The sequence below is a fragment of the Manduca sexta genome, unplaced genomic scaffold (genome assembly GCF_014839805.1).
Source record: "Manduca sexta isolate Smith_Timp_Sample1 unplaced genomic scaffold, JHU_Msex_v1.0 HiC_scaffold_833, whole genome shotgun sequence".
In the NCBI taxonomy this organism is placed as follows: domain Eukaryota; kingdom Metazoa; phylum Arthropoda; class Insecta; order Lepidoptera; family Sphingidae; genus Manduca; species Manduca sexta.
Window position 1 is genome coordinate 1 of NW_023595665.1, and position 18,676 is coordinate 18,676.

Below are 18,676 nucleotides of genomic sequence, written 5' to 3' on the forward strand. Positions count from 1 at the left end.
GCAATCGGTAATGCATAAAAAATATACACATAATTTTAGAAAACTCAGATGTAGAGTTTGTAGCTATGTGGGATTCTGAACTTAAACTTGATATATTAAACTCCAAGGATGGCACTGAGTAAGTTTATATTTCAACGCTCCATACAATTTTACTTACGTGTGTTTCGGTCTCATGATGTGTTTACGAAGAGTGAAGTGATGTGAAGTGTTTACGTAGAGTATTTACTCGAACAACTTTCGAGCAGGTTCGCACACGTTTATTCATCACATTTGACATTCTTATACTCTTCAAATCAGTTCATTTTATGAATATTATACGTAAAATCAAGCAAACAAATGAATAAATGTAATGAGCTCTTAAATTTACAAGTAAGTAACACCATTTATGAATTTAATTAAGAAAATTGTAGTACAAAAAAACCGTGATAAAATTCGTAAAAATAGTTTTATGTCAACGAATAAGTACCTTAATCAGGACATCTTCGTTAGACCCGTCTGAATCACCCAAGTCGGAACCTGAAAATTGCAAGACTGTAATCATACTGTTACCAACGAGAGTCTGCCATTTTCAATGATATACTTACCAACTGAATGCAGGTCGGGATCTGAATCCGCATCCCTAGCGTCGTTGTCGTTGCGTTTCGTGTACGACTCTAGTATCGTCAGCAGGACGTCGATGCCGCCGGGCTCGTTGTAAATCTATTGGACGAAAATACATACATTTCTAAGTAAGTAAAATCTATTGGACGAAAATAGATACAGGGTGTCCCAGAAAGTAGTGTCAAGCGGAGGTCCAGAGATAGAGCACCTTGGGGCCTTGGGGTATCCGAATCACCACCATGTATGTTCCGATTTTCATAGTTTTCGAGTTATGAATATTTTTCTGAATTTTTGAAAATTTTCGATTTGAACGATTAAATGTTTTTTTAAGAATAGAAGACTTATTCGAGATTTTTATTGCAACTAAATTTACATTAGTTGTACTTTTTGCTGAAAACAATTTTTTACTGCACCCCTTGTGTACAAATGCGTAAAAAGTTGTTTGATCAATGATAATGTTGACCAAGTAGGTCATTATGCTTCTTCCCTATAAAACAAACTAAAGCGATTTATTATGTTCTAATTTCAATTGAACACAGTAACATACATTGAGTCTCGCGTGGTGGTGTTCCGCGGCCATGTTGCCGAGCGTGTAGGCGAGCCGCACGGCGAGCGGCGCGCGCGGCGCGCACGCGGCCAGCGCGCGGAGCAGCACCGCGCCGCGCGGCTCGCGCACAGCCACGCGCAGCACTCCGCTTCGGCTGACAGCACGCTGTCCGACACCATTGAATAAAATACTTATGAGGTCGCCTCTATAATAATAAATAAATAATAATATCAGCCCTGTATTATATACTTGCCACTGCTGAGCACGTGCCTCCTCTACTACCGAGAGGGATTAGGCCTTAGTCCACCACGCTGGCATAGTGCGGATTGGTAGACTTCACTCACCTTCGAAATTCTTATAGAGAATTTCTCAGCTATGCAGAGTTCCTCACGATGTTTTCCTTCACCGTTAAAGCAAGCGATAATTCACAAAGAATACACACATAATTTTTACGTGTGTCAGAGGTGTATGCCCTTGGGATTTGAACCTGCGGACATTCGTCTTGGCAGTCCGTTCCACACCCAACTAGGTCGCCTCTACGTAAACATTTTTTTTAACTAGTTTATTATGAAATCATTGTATTTGTAGAGGAGAAACTAGTGTTTATGATATCAAAATAAAATAAAATAATTCCATTTCATTTCAGTAGTCCAGCATCCGACAACTGGCCGTAAAAACTAGCAAAGATGAGATAAAACATTTTCCTTAACTAGGTGAACACGAATCGAACATATTCTATAAAGCTGTTCGACTAGATCGTGGTAATAATCAAGAGCGTAGCCAGCCGCTCTTGATTATTACAGCAGAGCGTGGCCCGGGGGAGACGGGGGGCAAGTTGATATATAAAATTATGAATTGTAGGTAAAGTCGATCGCACATGTCCCTCCCCACGCCCCTGTCCCTTTAACAATAACATACAGCAGAGCGTAATTGAGCGTAGAGGGATGATCGATCAAGCAAGTCCAGTTAGACTTAGAACTTTGGGTTCTTTACATTAGCAAACTTTTAGAGAATCTCTTACGGGGGGGGGGGATATTGCAATTGTCGACGCCTTTGGTAGTAATGTCGTCACCTGAGACACCGCGCCACGTTAGTGAGCACGTCCCTGTCGGTGTGGTGCTGCAGCGCGGCGAGCAGCTCGCCGAGCGCGCCGCTCGCGACGAACTCGCGCGAGTCGCTCGCCCCGGCGCTCGCCAGGTTCCGCAACGCGCCCGTCAGCTGGTACAGCGCGTGCGTCGACTGTTCTGATACCGCCCGCGGATTTTCTGCCTTCTGTGAATGATAACGACTTCTTTTAGGCAACGAACTTGTGTTCATATTTCTTAGTCAAATAATTCCATTACGTATTGTATTAAAATATTCAAAAACACATTAATGAATACATTTGTTGAGATCATTAGTTCTATGGTTATGCAGAACTGTAAAATATGCAAAACTGTTAACTATAATATTAATTTTCCTAAAAAATATGCCAATGCTCCATACAGATGACAGGCAATTAAAACGAATAAGAAATTGTTTTTGTTCATCGTACGTCGAAGAGCTATTAATCTAATCTTACCGCAGTGTTGAGTATCTTAAGATGCAGCGCGGCGAGATGCACGGCGCCGGCGCGGTGCGCGAGCGCACACAGCGCGGGGTCGAGGGCGAGGAAGCGCAGCGCGCCCGCGCCGTACACGCAGCACTCGCCCTCCGACACCGGGTCTGCTCGCCCGCATCCCTCCACCAGTAACTCTGCGCATGTTTAACAAGTCACACACACACACACACACACCATCACGCATTTTATCCCCGAAGAGGTATGCAGAGTTGCAACCAGGGCACCCACTTTTCGCCAAGTGTGTTCCGTCCCAGGATGTGATAGGGGGCGAGCCTATCGCCATATCGGGCACAAATTCCAGACTGCGGGCTGGTATTGAGCAGAAAAACCCAATTATCACTTTGCCCGACCCGGGATTCGAACCCAGGACCTCAGGGCGCTGTCGTACCGCGCATGCAGTACAACTACGCCACCGAGGCAGTCCGTCAGTTTAACAAGTCTCAAGTAAATATTTATCAGTTATCGTATTAAACAAGTAATGTAGATAGTAATAATTTTATGACTATTTATATGCAAACGTAGATTCAAGTGCGACTTTTAAATTTGGCCGGCTTATGCGACGAGTAGCATTTACTCAAGTGTGAAACATGCCTTCACTCAGCCTCTTAACTATTGCTGGCTAAAATAGCAGTGTGAAGACGTAGAAAACGTAATTATACTACTACGACATTATAAAGGTCGCAAAAATTACATTACGTTGCTCAAAAATTGCTCGTCAGAAAATTAGGTTTTTAGTGGCTTTTAGTGCTTTAAGCAGATATAAAAATATAAAAAGAGTTGGCAACACTAACTTCAGTCTATAGTTCACTCGCATCGCATTACATAACTTCTAAAATGCATTAAAATATCTTAACAAAGTTTTGTAGTGTTGCAACTTACCAAGTAAATTAGTGTTGTGGAAGAAATGGTCATTCTTGTCGTTTCTGGCGATTTTGAACACAAGCTTGCAAGCGGCGGCCAAGTGCGGTCCAGTTACTCTCATCTGCAACAAATGGCATTGTCAACACAAATTGTCTACCTGACCTAATAATATAGATATAAAGCAGACATTTTGTACGGTTAATGAGACAAAGCAAGTAAAGCTGTTGGTATTGCGCCTAATCTCTCTTCGGTCATGTCGTATGTGCAATACAATATATTCTGCGTACATGGCTGATCTCCATTGAGATCGGCCTCCACAACTCGAAATTCGGTTAGGAAGGAATCAGAATGAGATAATACACAAAGAATATTATAATATCCGGTTCCTTGACAATTGGCAACCCCATATTCTTCAAGCTTTGCTCATATAATAACGCCACGCGATTAATGACCAATAAATGATAATTTTCATACACAAACTATAGACTGTTCTAGAATAAAAAACTCAGGTTCTCACCGTCAGCATAGCCCGTGCTATAGCCACCAGCACGCGTTCGTCCTCGCTGTCCACATGAGTGTACAACGCGCGCAGCACCAACTCCCGTAGACTGTTCCCGGGCGTGTTCTTCTCTAGTATACTCTGCAGTATCTCTAGTAGAGATACTGTGCGATTCACGTCGATAGTGCGTTGTGATAGAGCCTCGGAAAGCTCTAGTACTGTCATACTGTGAATTTGAAAATTTTGAGCTTACAAGTAAACTGATACTGTAGAATTGGAAATGTAGAGTTTAGTCTATTAAATAGAAAGAATGGCAACTCGATAAAAGATGTTTAAATTCTGCTTCGTTTATTTATATCGCAAAGATCCTCTAACTAGTATTGTTATACTATTGTTATAGAATTGGAAATGTAGAGTTTACTCTAGCAAGTAGAAACAATGGCAACTCGATGAAAGGTTTAATTTCTGCTTTGCTTATTTATATCGTAAAGACCCTCCATCTAGCACTGTCGTAATATAGAATTGGAAATCTAGAGTTTACTCTATCAAATAGAAACAATGACAACTTGACGAAAGAGGTTTAAATTCTGCTTTGTTTATTTATATTGCAAATTACAATAAGGCGTACTATCTGTCTGTCATATTTTAGTTGATATAAAAATATTTTTGTGTTACAATATCTTGCTTTACTCTCTAATCACAATGGAATAGTTTTGTAAGTCGAGCGAGTTACTCCTTTCCACTAACATTGAAATCTTATAAATATTAAAAAATGCAAAAAATGATAAAACCGTTTGGATGTTTGTAAGAAGTAAACGTGGAAACAGTATAGTGTATTTGAATGCAATTTGACACTCGAATAAAACATGTCCTGGATTAACATATTGGCTATTAATCCCGGTAATTTTATCGTAACAATGGATTTTAAATTAAATTCTTTAAACAGATGGCGCTCAGGGCCGTAGCTAGACTTGAATTTAAGGTAGAGCAGCTGCGGTTACAGGTAGGGCGGAGGTAAATATTTTACTACTATCTGGTCAATCGATTTTTGGCTTTCTTGACTTTGTGAACGTGAATGAGTCTGGTCAATACTTACGAAATTGTTAGGGTAATATACAGAGCATAACAAAATGTCCTTAAATCTCGAAAGGGGATTATTCCATCCATCAATACGAACTTCCAAATCTATATCTATACTTATAATAAATCTGTAGAGAGGTCAATTCTGTACATGAAATATATTTCCAAAATAACTATCAGGGGGTGATTAGGGATCGATACTGATGCCAAAAATGCAATTAGTAAAATTTTTGTCTGTCTGTCTGTCTGTATAACCGTTATAGAAACAAAAACTACTCGACGGATTTTAACGAAACTTGGTACAATTATTTGTCATACTCCTGAGCTGGTTATAGTATACTTTTCATCACGCTACAATTAATAGGAGCAGAGCAGTGAAGGGAAATGTTGGGAAAACGGGAGAAGTTACTCCATTTTTTAAGCTTCTGTCGCGTGTGCAACCTTAATGGTTAAAGCTACACTGAAATCATGTATGACGGAAATGTTCTCCTTAAAATTATGTAAAAATATCCCACGACAGCATATGTCTATCTTTTATGGTTGACTCACAATAACACGTGTAACTCCCGATAGCTTAGCAGTTCGAAGCTTTCTCATTATATTTGTCTACTCTTACGTTTATAACACTCTCAGTCATCCCTAATTAAAAAGTTAACATTATTAAATATTCCATAAAAAGAATCATAGAAATCGGTATAGAAACACCAAAGTTATACATGATATGCTAATAATAAGCCATCACGCGTGAATACTGAATCCCATCATCAGACCCTGACCGGACAATCGCACCACCTGCATACCACCATACATTAAAAAAACATCACGACAAATTGAGCACCTCCTCCATTTTTGAAGTCCGAAATCCACGCGGGCGAAGCTGCGAGCGGAAGCTAGTCGTGAAATAAAAAACCAACTGCTCCATATAATTTGATTGAGTAGTTACGTATAATTTATTGCATTGCCCCACAATGCCCCCTCCCTAGCTACGGCCCTGATGGCGCTAGCGTCGTGCAAGCGGCGCCAAAAATCACTACAGTATTAGAAACTTTTGTAGCGTGGAAGACTTTCCACGGGAGCGAAACCGCGAGCAACTTCTAGTGTAGTTTAAGTTTAATTCTTCTCATACACAACTTCATATAGTTTTAAGATGTATTTTTATTTTATTGTACTTACTTTTCATATTGGCCGGGTGTAGTGTTGGGCAGCTGAACAGCCAAATGTTTGACGCCAATGTTCCCCAGAGAGGTCGGACTCACGTCATACGAAAGACTTCTTCCACTGGAGTAATGTTTACGCTTTGATTTTGAATCGGGACTCAAAGCTAAAAAGTTTTAAAGATAATAGTTTATCGAGAGATATACAATCTTACTTATAAACTTGTTTTAGAGTTAAGAGGTGGTTAAGAATTGCTTAAATAGCTGTCAAAAACATTACTGATTCCTAGTTTAAACCTTATTAAGAGGCAAGATGGCGGGTTTTGACTTACAGCTGATCGAGTAAATTTGTGTTTTAACTAAACATAGCTTTGCGAAATTTTTATAAGTAAGATTGATAATCTAATGTATACCGCTAAAGAGTTTGTTTGTTTGAAAGTGGTAATCTCAGAAATTACGAAACCGATTTTGAGAAAAGAATCACTAAGCGCAACTACATTATACCTGAGAACTACTTTTAATTCCGGGTTAATATCTATCCCGGAAAAACATTGTGACGCGGGCGGAGTCGCAGGCAAAAGTTAGTAAGTTATATAAATTGTAAAATTCAATGTTAAAATTATTTAATTTGAAACCTTACGTAATTTCAAATACTAATTGCGTGCTGAAAACAGATTTATCGGTAGTTTTTATTGTTTAAAATATAACATATAGCATTAAATATTATATCATATCGCTGGAACTATTTATTTTGACCTTGATGTGTTGAAGGGCACGGGTCATAAGAAAGGTACTTATAATTCGTCTACAGAAAGGATAGCTTGGCATCTATATGAAACATCAAATTGGATTTGTTTTAGGAATATTTTTCAGGGAATTATCGGGCTAAAACATACTTAAAAAGCTTGCACTACATGGGAATGGTATAAAAACAGTAGCGTTATGTCAATTTTTTTTAATTCGCTAAGGCAAAGTGACCCCACTGCGCCTGATGGTAAGTGGAGTGGGGTCCAATAGAATGTCGACTGACGAGAGATGATTACCCCTCGGCAGTCGACGCAATTATGCCGGCCTGTTGGATCCGGATATATACAGGCTGATCCCGGAACGCCACACACTTACGTAAGCCACTAGGGCGGGTTTTAACACCCTGTGTACGGTGGTCGCTATCCAGGCTAATATAAAATACTAGCGACCTGCCCCTGCTTTGTACGGGACAATATTTCTCCACTATTTAATGGATGTTATTATACATATAAACCTTCCTCTTGAATCACTCTATCTATAAAAAAAAACCGCATCAAAATCCGTTGCGTAGTTTTAAAGATTTAAGCACACATAGGGACAGAGAAAGCGCCTTCGTTTTATACTATGTAGTGATATCTTACCATCAGCAGACGAACAAAGCGACAATGGGAGGCTTACATTTACTCGTCGATATCTCTCCAGTAGATGTATTTTCATCGTCAGTACTTCCGAGTGGACGGATCACAGATATTGCTTGAGATAATCCATCTTCCTTTGAATCTGCAAAATAAACTAATTTTAATATCCGATTGATTTGATGCGGCGATAGCCTAGTTGAGTGTGGAACGGACTGCTGAGACGAATGTCTGCTTCAAATTCCAAGGGCACACATTTCTGACTTTTCTAAAATTATGTGTGTATTCTTTGTGAATTATCGCTTGCTTGAACGGTGAAGGTAAATATCGTGAAGAAACTTGCATACATGAGAAGTTCTATATAGGAATGTTAAGGGTGTGTGAAGTCTACTAATCCGCACAGGCCAGTGTATGGACTAAGGCCTAATCCCTCTCAGTAGTAAAGGAGGCACGTGACCAGCAGTGGGACAGTGTATTGTAATACAGGGCTGATATTATTATATTAAGTATATTCAATAATCGAAGATGTCTACAGAAACACACAATTCAAATGTTTTTACCGGAGAATATAAATGATGCTTAAAATTCGCTTAGTATAAGCCGACATAATTGAGTCGACTGAGGAAGCATCATCGTCTTTGATTAGTCGTTACTTTATGGACACTATTCAATTTATCATCAGATGTCATGTAGTCGCTTTATAGTGTCCGTAAATAAAAGATCATAAATCTCGATGTATCAAGATTAAAATATTTATTTATTTAAAACTTTATTGTACATACACCATACATATAAGAAACAAGACAAAGATGTATACAGACGGTGGAAATAATTAAAACATCTGTGGTACAAAAGGCGGTCTTATTGCTCGAGGCAATCTCATACTGTTTTTTATTAACCGACTTCAAAAAAAGGAGGAGGTTATCAATTCGACGTGAGTGTTTTGTTTTTTTTAAGGCACCGACTTCAAAACTGGTATCCAGTATATAACTGTTATGTGATTTTTTGGTTTTGAGTGGTTTTTGAAGGCGATTTATTTTTTTGTTATTATTACCTTCAGCCGCTTGTCCAGTAGTGTTGCGTTTGTGAAGAGGCTTGCTGTGACCACTGAGATGCGGGAGCTTGGGGAAGTTGCTCCATCCGTCGCCGGAGCGCTCCTGCACCGACCGCGGCTGATTACGCAGCTATATTCCAAAACACAACAAAACATGGGTACTAAATTAAATTATTTTGAAATGGTAAATTAATGCGACTCTTTACATTTGGATATAGATTGAAACTCTAATAAAAATAATCTAGAATACTATTTTTCAACTTCGGTTTTATCTGCCTTCAACAGGCCGGCATAATTGTGTCGAGGGATAATCATCTCTCGTCAGTTGACATTCTATTGTACCCCTCTCCAGTTACTATGTAGTGCAGTAGCTTCACTTTACCGTCTCTATATAACATTAAAAACTTACCAGATTTTAAGTTAGCTACTTACCATTGGAACATCTTTCATTTTCTTCACAAACATCAACTGCATTTATTAATTCTAAATTTAACTATAAATAACAATATATAAGTACCGGTGGTTTTTTCTTCGCATTCTTTGCATCAGCGTTGAGGATCCCGTTGAGTGTGTGTTCATCCAGCGGGTCGACCACTGCCCCCAACACGTCGGCCAAGTACGCGTCCTCACCGCTCTCGGATAAACTCAAGTGTTTCAAACTGGGAACAAGGTTTTGATACACACGTGTATGTGGGAATGTGGACTCTATCAGAATGTGAATAGTGCACATTATGTTGCATTTGCTATTAGTACATATTCTTCGAGAAATAGTTATTTGGATTTTTGAGAAACACTACTTACATGCAGCTCTAAAATCGTCATAATTTTTAAAGTTTTTATCCAACTTCAATTTAGAACTACATGGTCAAAAAATCTTATAGCATGGGATCTAAAGTTATAGAACTTAACATATTACCAATAGCTCTATGTCCACTTCTACATGTGTACTCCTACTTATTGTCAACATTTTCGTGAATACTAAATATTTTATCTTTATTATATAAATTGTAGCATTCCTTACTCAAAAGCACTCGGTGGTCTAGGATCCTTTTTACGAGCTCGCTCAGTGAACAAAGTCCGCTGTGGCTCGCGCGGGGTGAAAGGGCGGCGCGTGCGCAGCGGCCTCAACCCGCTACCGACGCCGCTGGAGGCGCCACTCATTTCTGAAATAACTAACACCGTTTAGCTATTGGAATCATTGTCAAGTTTAGCTGTATCCTAGCTGTAATGGTTTTGTTTTGTACCTATGCAAGGCGTCATATATTGACGTTTCATAACAAAGTAAAACTGCTTTTCCACCTTTATAGAGTATTCAAGTAGAAAAGATAACTCCATCTTTGCATAGTGTTGTCCCACAATAACAATTATTTTATCCACCCAATATCCCCATATTGCATTACAAACGAAAAAAAATCTAAAAAGCCCGCTTCCCCTAACTACTGCATGGAGAATTAATGTAATAATATTTTAAACCAATCGCACATCAACACATCTTTAAAATACGTTTGCGAATAAACAATATACAATAATTATAATTAAACCTTCTGCAATAACATTAAACCTATCTGAGAGGTAGAGGGAAGTAAAGAAAGGGAAAATAATAAACAGTTATGCATATACACTGAACCGAATCACTTGTTCTGTGCATTAGTTAAAGACTATCCTGCCCTCACACCCGCCAATGTAACTCTCGCAAGCTAGGATCAGTAATGACACGCATTTTACGACACCGAGCGGTCAAGCTCGGATCTCAAGGAACACTAATATGTTTCTCCCGCAACGGGCCTAATGAATCGGATTTCTAGGCATTTGAAACCACTTCTTATAAGACAAAAGACGAAAGAGTAATCTGCTCCAAGATGGTAAATGTCACGATTGACCATAAACAATTTTTAAACCATCCGAATGCATAATGCTACTTGACGGCAGAAAAAGACATTGCAGAGTTAATATTATGTGACCCATCACATCTCTTCCGGACGTAAAATATACCACGTAACAGTCGAACCGGGCTACCGCCTAGGCATTCACGCTTTAGAGGCCATGCGCAGTGACCAGCTGAAGACCTTTTCTTTAGGTCAACACGCTGCTAACTAATTTTACATACAAAATTGTTGAAATCGGAGAGTTTGTTTTTGTTTACAACCGGGGCCTCGCATTGACTATGGCCGCCACTGTTTATTAGATCGAAAAAGCTGAGTAAGAAACCATTTCTTATTACACGAAAGCGACACGCATAAAAAGAAACAAACTTTTTTGACACATAAAAGATTTTATTATATTGTAAACCCATGTATGGCGGCAAAGATGATACAGTCATAACATTTTGCAGGTGTGTAATCAGTATTTTAAAGTCTAAAGCATCTAGCAAATTCAGACATATTACAATCTAAGAAGTTATATGGTTTGAGCATTCTGCATTTACCGAATACATAGTCAAATCGTCTTATGTAAATTTCTACTTATGTTGCAAAAAATGGATTAAAATTGTTGATTTTGAAAAAAAATTAAAAGACTGTCATGGTGCCCCATTTACATATTTTTCCGAAGTAATGGATTTTATCACTGAAAAAAACTTAGCATTGAATGATATAAAATTCAATTTGCATATCAAACATAACATATTATAACCTTGTAATAAGAAGCAAGCGAAATGTTCATTATTAATCATTATGACTACGAAGTACGAAGGTTAGTTACTAGGAAATTATTCGTCGTTATTTTTGTAGATACATGTATGTTGGTACTAGTTCAGATAAAGTGACCACTTCATAGTGAAAGTGACTACAGTACGTCTCTAGTACAAACAAATGAAACACGAACTATACCTGTTGTCTCGGAAGGCATTGAGGTTAATGCCTTCTTAAAAACATACCACTCTGCCACAACTGAATACTTTATAAGACCTAGAATATACTAATGATATTTAAATCATAATTGTTTAAACTGACAACTATTTTTTCTATTTGATAAACCTTGAATTCATCTGCTATTAGACGATTTACCCTGATTTTCCAGGGTAAGTTGCAGTCCGCCAGGCGGCCGGTTAGAAAACAAAGCCAAACAATTTCTGCAACATGCCTAAAAATTTCACCGATCATATAATATTAGAGTGAGATAAAATATTAGTAGGGGGATATTATGACAGAATACTGATGAACGTAAGGCATTGCCAAGCAGTTTTGTAATGTAAAGTTGGTTTGTAATGTAAAGTTACAGTTTATTTGCAGTCGAGACGCGTACCAATTACCAGCAGGCGGACAACTTGCTGGTCTCGTCGCATAATTGTATAAAAAATAACATGCGTCGGTGGAGTAGATGTATTACGAGACGATTGCTACTAAGGTCTCGACTCTCGGGTTTGCTCCTCTGTTCGAGTAAAGTGATATTGGATTTTTCTCTTCACTATCTGTCAGGAGTCTGGACTTTATGTTTGATATGGTGGAAGGCTGCTGCCCTAGACCACGGAACGAAATATGCAAGCGGAAAGTCGACGCACTATTTGCGCCTAAACTTAATTAACAGTGTGTGTATGTGTAAAAACAAAAAGGAGATCCAATAAATGCCCCAGAAGTAAATCTCAGGTCTGTTCTCGCATGTAAATTGTGTTTCGGCGTCGCTCGCGTGACTCGGCCGCATTTATTCACCTCGTGCAAGCGACAAGGTGAATTGGCGAGGGTTACGCCGCTCCATTAGCGTTTCCATACCACCGACGTGATAAATACACTGATTACGTGCTATACAGGCCTATTTGAGACTTATCTATCGATTTCGTGCAAAATCGACCAATCGAGATCCATCTTCTGTTGGGTTTGGTTGAATCAAAAACGACTCGAGTACTTCATTGTTGTTATTTTGTAATTGGACGATAATTTGGAAAAATATAGGTACTTAGGTGGACAACTGCCAATATATTATGTATAGTATAAAAAAATATATATCTAAAAATGACATTGTCAAACGTTTATACCAGGATAGCGTTTTCACACAAGCGGAGCGGCAGACAAAATATTAAAAAAAAGAAACTCTATAAAGAATTTTCGATACGAAATTATTCTAAAATCTTCGTCTTCGCTTCTATTACTCTAATAAAGAACCCGTATGTTAGTTTTTCTTCAATATCTATAATGTAAATGTGTACAGACCGACCTGTTACAATTTTATTGTAAAACTAGCTTCCGCCCGCAGCTTCGCCCGCGTGGATTTCGGACTTCAAAAATGGAGCCGGTCGCGAACGTTCGAGAATGTTCGTTTTACGAAGCTACTCGCTAGGTGATTCGCTAGCCTCTAGGTGCCAAACAAGCCGCCTGCCTGTGCGTTCGCGACCTTATATATATACAAAACAATCCTTATAGCATGATTCAGTATTCACGCATGGTGGCTTATTATTAGCGTATTTCATGTATAACTTTGGTGTTTCTATACCGATTTCTATGATTCTTTTTATGGAATATTTAATAATGTTAACTTTTTTAATTAGGGATGACTGAGAGTGTTATAAACGTAAGAGTAGACAAATATAATGAGAAAGCTTCGAACTGCTAAGCTATCGGGAGTTACACGTGTTATTGTGAGTCAACCATAAAAGATAAACATATGCTGTCGTGGGATATTTTTTATATAATTTTAAGGAGAACATTTCCGTCATACATGATTTCTGTGTAGCTGTAACCATTAAGGTTGCACACGCGACGGAAGCTTAAAAAATGGAGTAACTTCTCCCGTTTTCCCAACATTTCCCTTCACGGCTCTGCTCCTATTAATTGTAGCGTGATGAAAAGTATACTAAAAAAAAAAAAAAAAAAAAAAAAATATGCTTTATTCATCACGTAGGCGAACATGGTTGCACTTATGATAAGTCAAGGTACATGAGAACATTTAATTATTACTTAATTAGATTAGCTTATATAAATAAAGACAATTTATATTGAAAATAAAATAAATGAAAAATATACCTAGTAAACAAAGAAGCCAGCTCGGGCTGGCAGGGAAGAAGAAATAAAATGATGTATATATGTATTTTTGAATAAGCAATAAGGGAGAAACGCGTCGCGATCCTCACCGGTGAGGACAATAAAAGCCCTAACCTAGCTAACCTACCAGCCTTTCACTAACTACCTAAGCGATGACTACCCGAAGAAGAAAGGCAGAAAGAAACTCCGGGCTTTATTTTTGTCATCAATTGTCCATTCTTTTATAATATTGTTATTAAATATATATTTTTTTAATTAGTCTTTTCTATACAAAGTCTGATTAATTATATAAGCCAATACACGCACATCACCGTAAAAGTGCGGAGAAAATCCACATAAAAGTATTTAGCAATAACTAAAAATTAACGAAAAAAAACAATAATACTAAAAAATTTATAAAAACTATGAAACGGTGTACAGCGTGCATACGCCTACATTTACAAACATAATATTTTCATTTCATATTTTGTCATAGATCTCGGTCAATATAATTTAGATTATAAATTTTAAGGCTGATGCAACAAAATGATCGGTCGGTCGTCTATTATACATTGATAATTCAATGAGTCAATATAAAATAAAATATGTCACGGACATTTAAAACTGTTACCCAGTATAATGTCAAAATTGTAGAAAGGTACACATGAGACGTTTATGTAGTTAATTTCTAATATTGGCGTTAACATAGGGTTGGACAGGGTGTGCAGGACTGTTTTTCCAAACCGTCTGATCATCGAGGTAATCCTTTACATTATAATACCCTTTTAACATTAACTCGTGCTTAATATGACACTTAAATTTGTAGCCGGGCAGATTGGTTATTTCAAGAGGAATTTTATTATAGAATTTAATACAATTCGCTAGATAAGATTTATTTGTTTTACAGAGCCTGAAATTTGGAACAACTAGTTTATTCTTATTTCTGGTGTTCAAACAGTGCAAGTCACTGTTTTTCATAAAAGTACCTAGGTTCTTACGGACATACATAATATTTTGAAAAATGTATTCAGCTGGCAAAGTCAGTATATTCACCTCCTTAAACAGTTCTCTAAGGGAATCGCGAGACCGAAGGTTATAAATTGCACGAATCGCTCTTTTCTGTAAAATAAAAAATGGTCTGCAGATCTACTGTAGTACCCCACAGAAGAATGCAATAAGACATAATGCTGTGGAAGTAAGCGAAATATACTAACCTTGCCGTAGCCACATCAGTTAAATATCTGATCTTCCTAATAGCAAAGACTGCAGAACTCAATTTACCCGAAATTCTTTGAATGTGGGGTCCCCATTGTAATTTCCTATCGATAGAAACCCCAAGGAAGACTGTAGAGGGTACTAATTCTAGTTTATTCCCGTCTAAATCAATATCAGTTATACTATAACCAGCACAGGAGTATGACAAATAATTGTACCAAGTTTCGTTAAAATCCGTCGAGTAGTTTTTGTTTCTATAACGGTTATACAGACAGACAGACAGACAGACAGACAGACAGACAAAATTTTTACTAATTGCATTTTTGGCATCAGTATCGATCCCTAATCACCCCCTGATAGTTATTTTGGAAATATATTTCATGTACAGAATTGACCTCTCTACAGATTTATTATAAGTATAGATAGATAGATATAGATATAGAAGAAGATATAGATAGATGTCAATTGCTTACTCATAATTCACACAGAACATAGGTAATCAGCCTAGTATAACCGTTAATGTATATTAATTGTGTATTTTACAATCAAGTTTATCGATAAAACAAATTCATTTCTTTCAACTAACAGTACGATGAAAGTGCGGACAATATTTCCAAGAAAAGTATTTTAATTTATTTACAAAAGGCAATACAAGGCCACAGAACGAATTAAAGCATCCACGCACTATTTCAACTGACGAAAACATTCCTGACGTATAGTTTAACTTGCTGCAAGCCTCTAGGAGTTGTGTAGTAGCATTAGGGCTTTGGACTGGCATGCCCTGGATTTGATTCGCGGATTGGATAATACGTTGTGTAAGTGTACCACGATTTCCTCAAGGCTGGACCCTCCAGTGGGTTTTGTGTGTGATGATTAGCATTGCAATAATTGAGGATAAGTTATAAAAGTTAAGCGACATGTGGATAGTTGGGTCTTTGTCTAGATTTTTATGGAAACAATATGTCAACTGATTCATTTTCGAACAGGCTGGCAAAACTTTGACGACAGTTATGGGAAAATCATCTCTTCTTAGTCGACACTATCTGTACCCTATTCTGTTTACTACCAAGTGCAGTGGCGTCTCTTTGTGGTGCCCATCTCTGCCTACACGAAAAAAAATACAACTAAGGAAATAATTTAAATATTAAAATACAATATGAATGCATTACCTCCGTAGATAGCGGCTCTTGCTTCGCTGATGATCTCTGCGGATGTCTTCCTGCGCAACGGCGCGTAGAAGGGAGCGCCGCCACCGCGCCTCGCGCCCCGTTCACTCATCCCTTACTCTGCACATAAATAAGAAAACTCTTGCAGTATGTACTTATAACAAAAAGAAATGGCATTTCTGGCGGGTCTGTCCGCAATGATGTGTGTCCATGCCAAAAAGAAGTCTGATGGTGAACTTTTTGGGATAAAAGTGGCTTTAAATACATTCAATACTTTCTGCGTTGACTTTTATCAAGTATCCAAAAAATATTACATCCAGAATTTCACAATCTTTCGCTTCTATGTCATCATATTATAAGATAAAAATTGCGCTTTATAAAGGCTACAGTATACGAGTCTAAATATTAATTTATAATTATAAATCATAATATAAACTTAATATTTTCAATTAGTCAAGTGCCGTAAGCTGTATGCTAAAGCCTTTTATCGACCAGTCGCTTTCAAGGTTAATAAAAAATATTTTTATACTCATAAAAGTAGAATTATATTATATTAGGTGTACTAATCAATATGAACTCCTCTTAAAAAAGAAACCATTCATCAAAGTACCTACTTGAAGTTTTTCGTTCCGCGCTCATAACATTATGATGACTAAAAACGTTCGGAAAGAATTAATTAATCAGGTTAAGTATGTAAATGTATGTAATGAAATTCGGCAACCAGAGGATTTATATTAGAATGATTTGCAAACCGCATTTGCATATATTATCAGTACTAATATGCTGTTTCGGGTTCCTTTTCAGAAAATTTCACCCTTTACAACTGCACCTTTGCTTACCTCGCAAAAGGTAAAAAGCCGTGATATTTTCTTAAATATTTTAGTAACAAAACACTGACGAATTCTAGCACTGACATACATAAGTTAAAGTAATGTCAATCAACCCGAACAAAGTTCGATACAATCAAAACTTCGATTTTCCTAACTGGGTCATTTAGTTCAATAGTTGCGTCTATTAACAATTAGCGACTGTTACGAAATGGGTCATCAACATATCTGTAGTCTATTAACCTGTCAAGTTGAAGTATCTTCGACTGGCTTTATAACTCTTTGTTATTGCATGTTATTTAATATTAAATATGTTTATGTAATTTACCCGTCACTGACTGATATTCAGATTGTTTTGCCGGCATGCTATTTAATATTTAAACAGATTTATAGTACGCTTCGTTTTTAGCTGTTTTTGCTTTACGAGCTATCTGTGGCGAAGGACGACATATTCTGAAAGGGAACTCGACACAACATATAGGTACTAATAAACATGAATGAAAAATGAATTAAAAAGCGGCGATAGCCTAGTTAGGTGTGGAACGGACTGCCAAGACGAATGTCCGCAGGTTTAAATCCCAAGGGCACTCATCTCTGACTTTTCTAAAATCATGTGTGTATTCTTTGTGAACTTATCGTTCGCTTTAACGGTGAAGGAAAACATCGTGAGGAAACCTGCACATCTGAGAAGTTCTCTATAGGAATTTCGAAGGTGTGTGAAGTCTACCAATCCGCCCTAGGCCAGCGTGGTGGACTAAAGCCTAATCCCTCTTACTAGTAGAGGAGGCCCGTGCTCAGCAGTGGGCAAGTATATAATACAAGGCTGGACGAGATTGTTTTGAGCTGATTACTCAAATTATGATTATTCTTAAACTTATAGGAAGATATATGATTCGCGAGTAATGTACACATTACGCTCAAAAAATTTCATGCCAAAAACAGCTTTAATATGTGAAGATGGACGAAAAGCCAGTATTACTATATACATAATAATCCATGCCTAATGCTGTTCTATAAAAGGTTAATAAACTTTATATTAATCAGAACATTCATAGATGTTACATGTTTCTGTGTGATTATACATTGACATAATGAACAGCAGGCCGAGCCTGTTTTTAAATAGTATTCGAAAATTAAGTAGTTTGTAGGTAGTACAATTTATGTATATATAACTCAATTAAGTATAAGCAGATGTTTATTTTATTAATTGTTTATTGTTTTTTTGTAGAGGCGTTTCCGTAGTATAATTTCAATTAGGGCATAGGTTAAGGAATACAATCTAGTCTTAATGTAATTTAGTGCTTAAGTATTCTTTATAATGATTGTGTTTGTGTTATGCCTTTTGTTAAATAATAATAATAATTATAATAAACAATGCATATAATTGTGTGCATGTCTCTGGCGTACAAGAAAGTGTAAATAAATAAATAAATAACTAATATACAAATTTATGAATGACGACTTACGTTCCGCATAGCATATTGTAAAGTATAAGAAAATTACTCTAAACCATATATTATAAAAAACAACAATCGATGTACATGTAATAGCACTATCCCGGTAGAATGTATTGGAACATTTTCATATTTAAAAACCACCTGTATGTTAAGTATCTACATTCTGAAAAAAACGTCAGAGTTCATTACCCCGGAGCAAAAATTTAGCTAACTAAATCTATCTTAGAAGTATTTCCCGATAAAACATGATTGTTTTTTAAAGCCGTTATAAATTAAACACAT

At 37.3% G+C, this 18,676-nt stretch overlaps 1 protein-coding gene across 1 annotated transcript; it reads right to left on the minus strand.

Annotated features, from left to right (window-relative positions):
- Positions 1-466: 466 nt before the first annotated feature.
- LOC119193642 (armadillo repeat-containing protein 2-like) lies at positions 467-16,226 on the minus strand (the record flags this gene model as incomplete). The annotated part of the gene is given in 14 exon segments (XM_037447277.1): positions 467-516; positions 585-699; positions 1,148-1,257; positions 1,260-1,312; positions 2,220-2,419; positions 2,709-2,881; positions 3,627-3,729; positions 4,126-4,333; positions 6,361-6,508; positions 7,767-7,868; positions 8,778-8,907; positions 9,295-9,436; positions 9,799-9,940; positions 16,114-16,226. Coding segments are annotated over 14 exon segments (1,785 nt in total), but the record flags the coding sequence as incomplete, so codon positions are not given.
- Between the last annotated feature and the right edge of the window lie 2,450 nt (positions 16,227-18,676).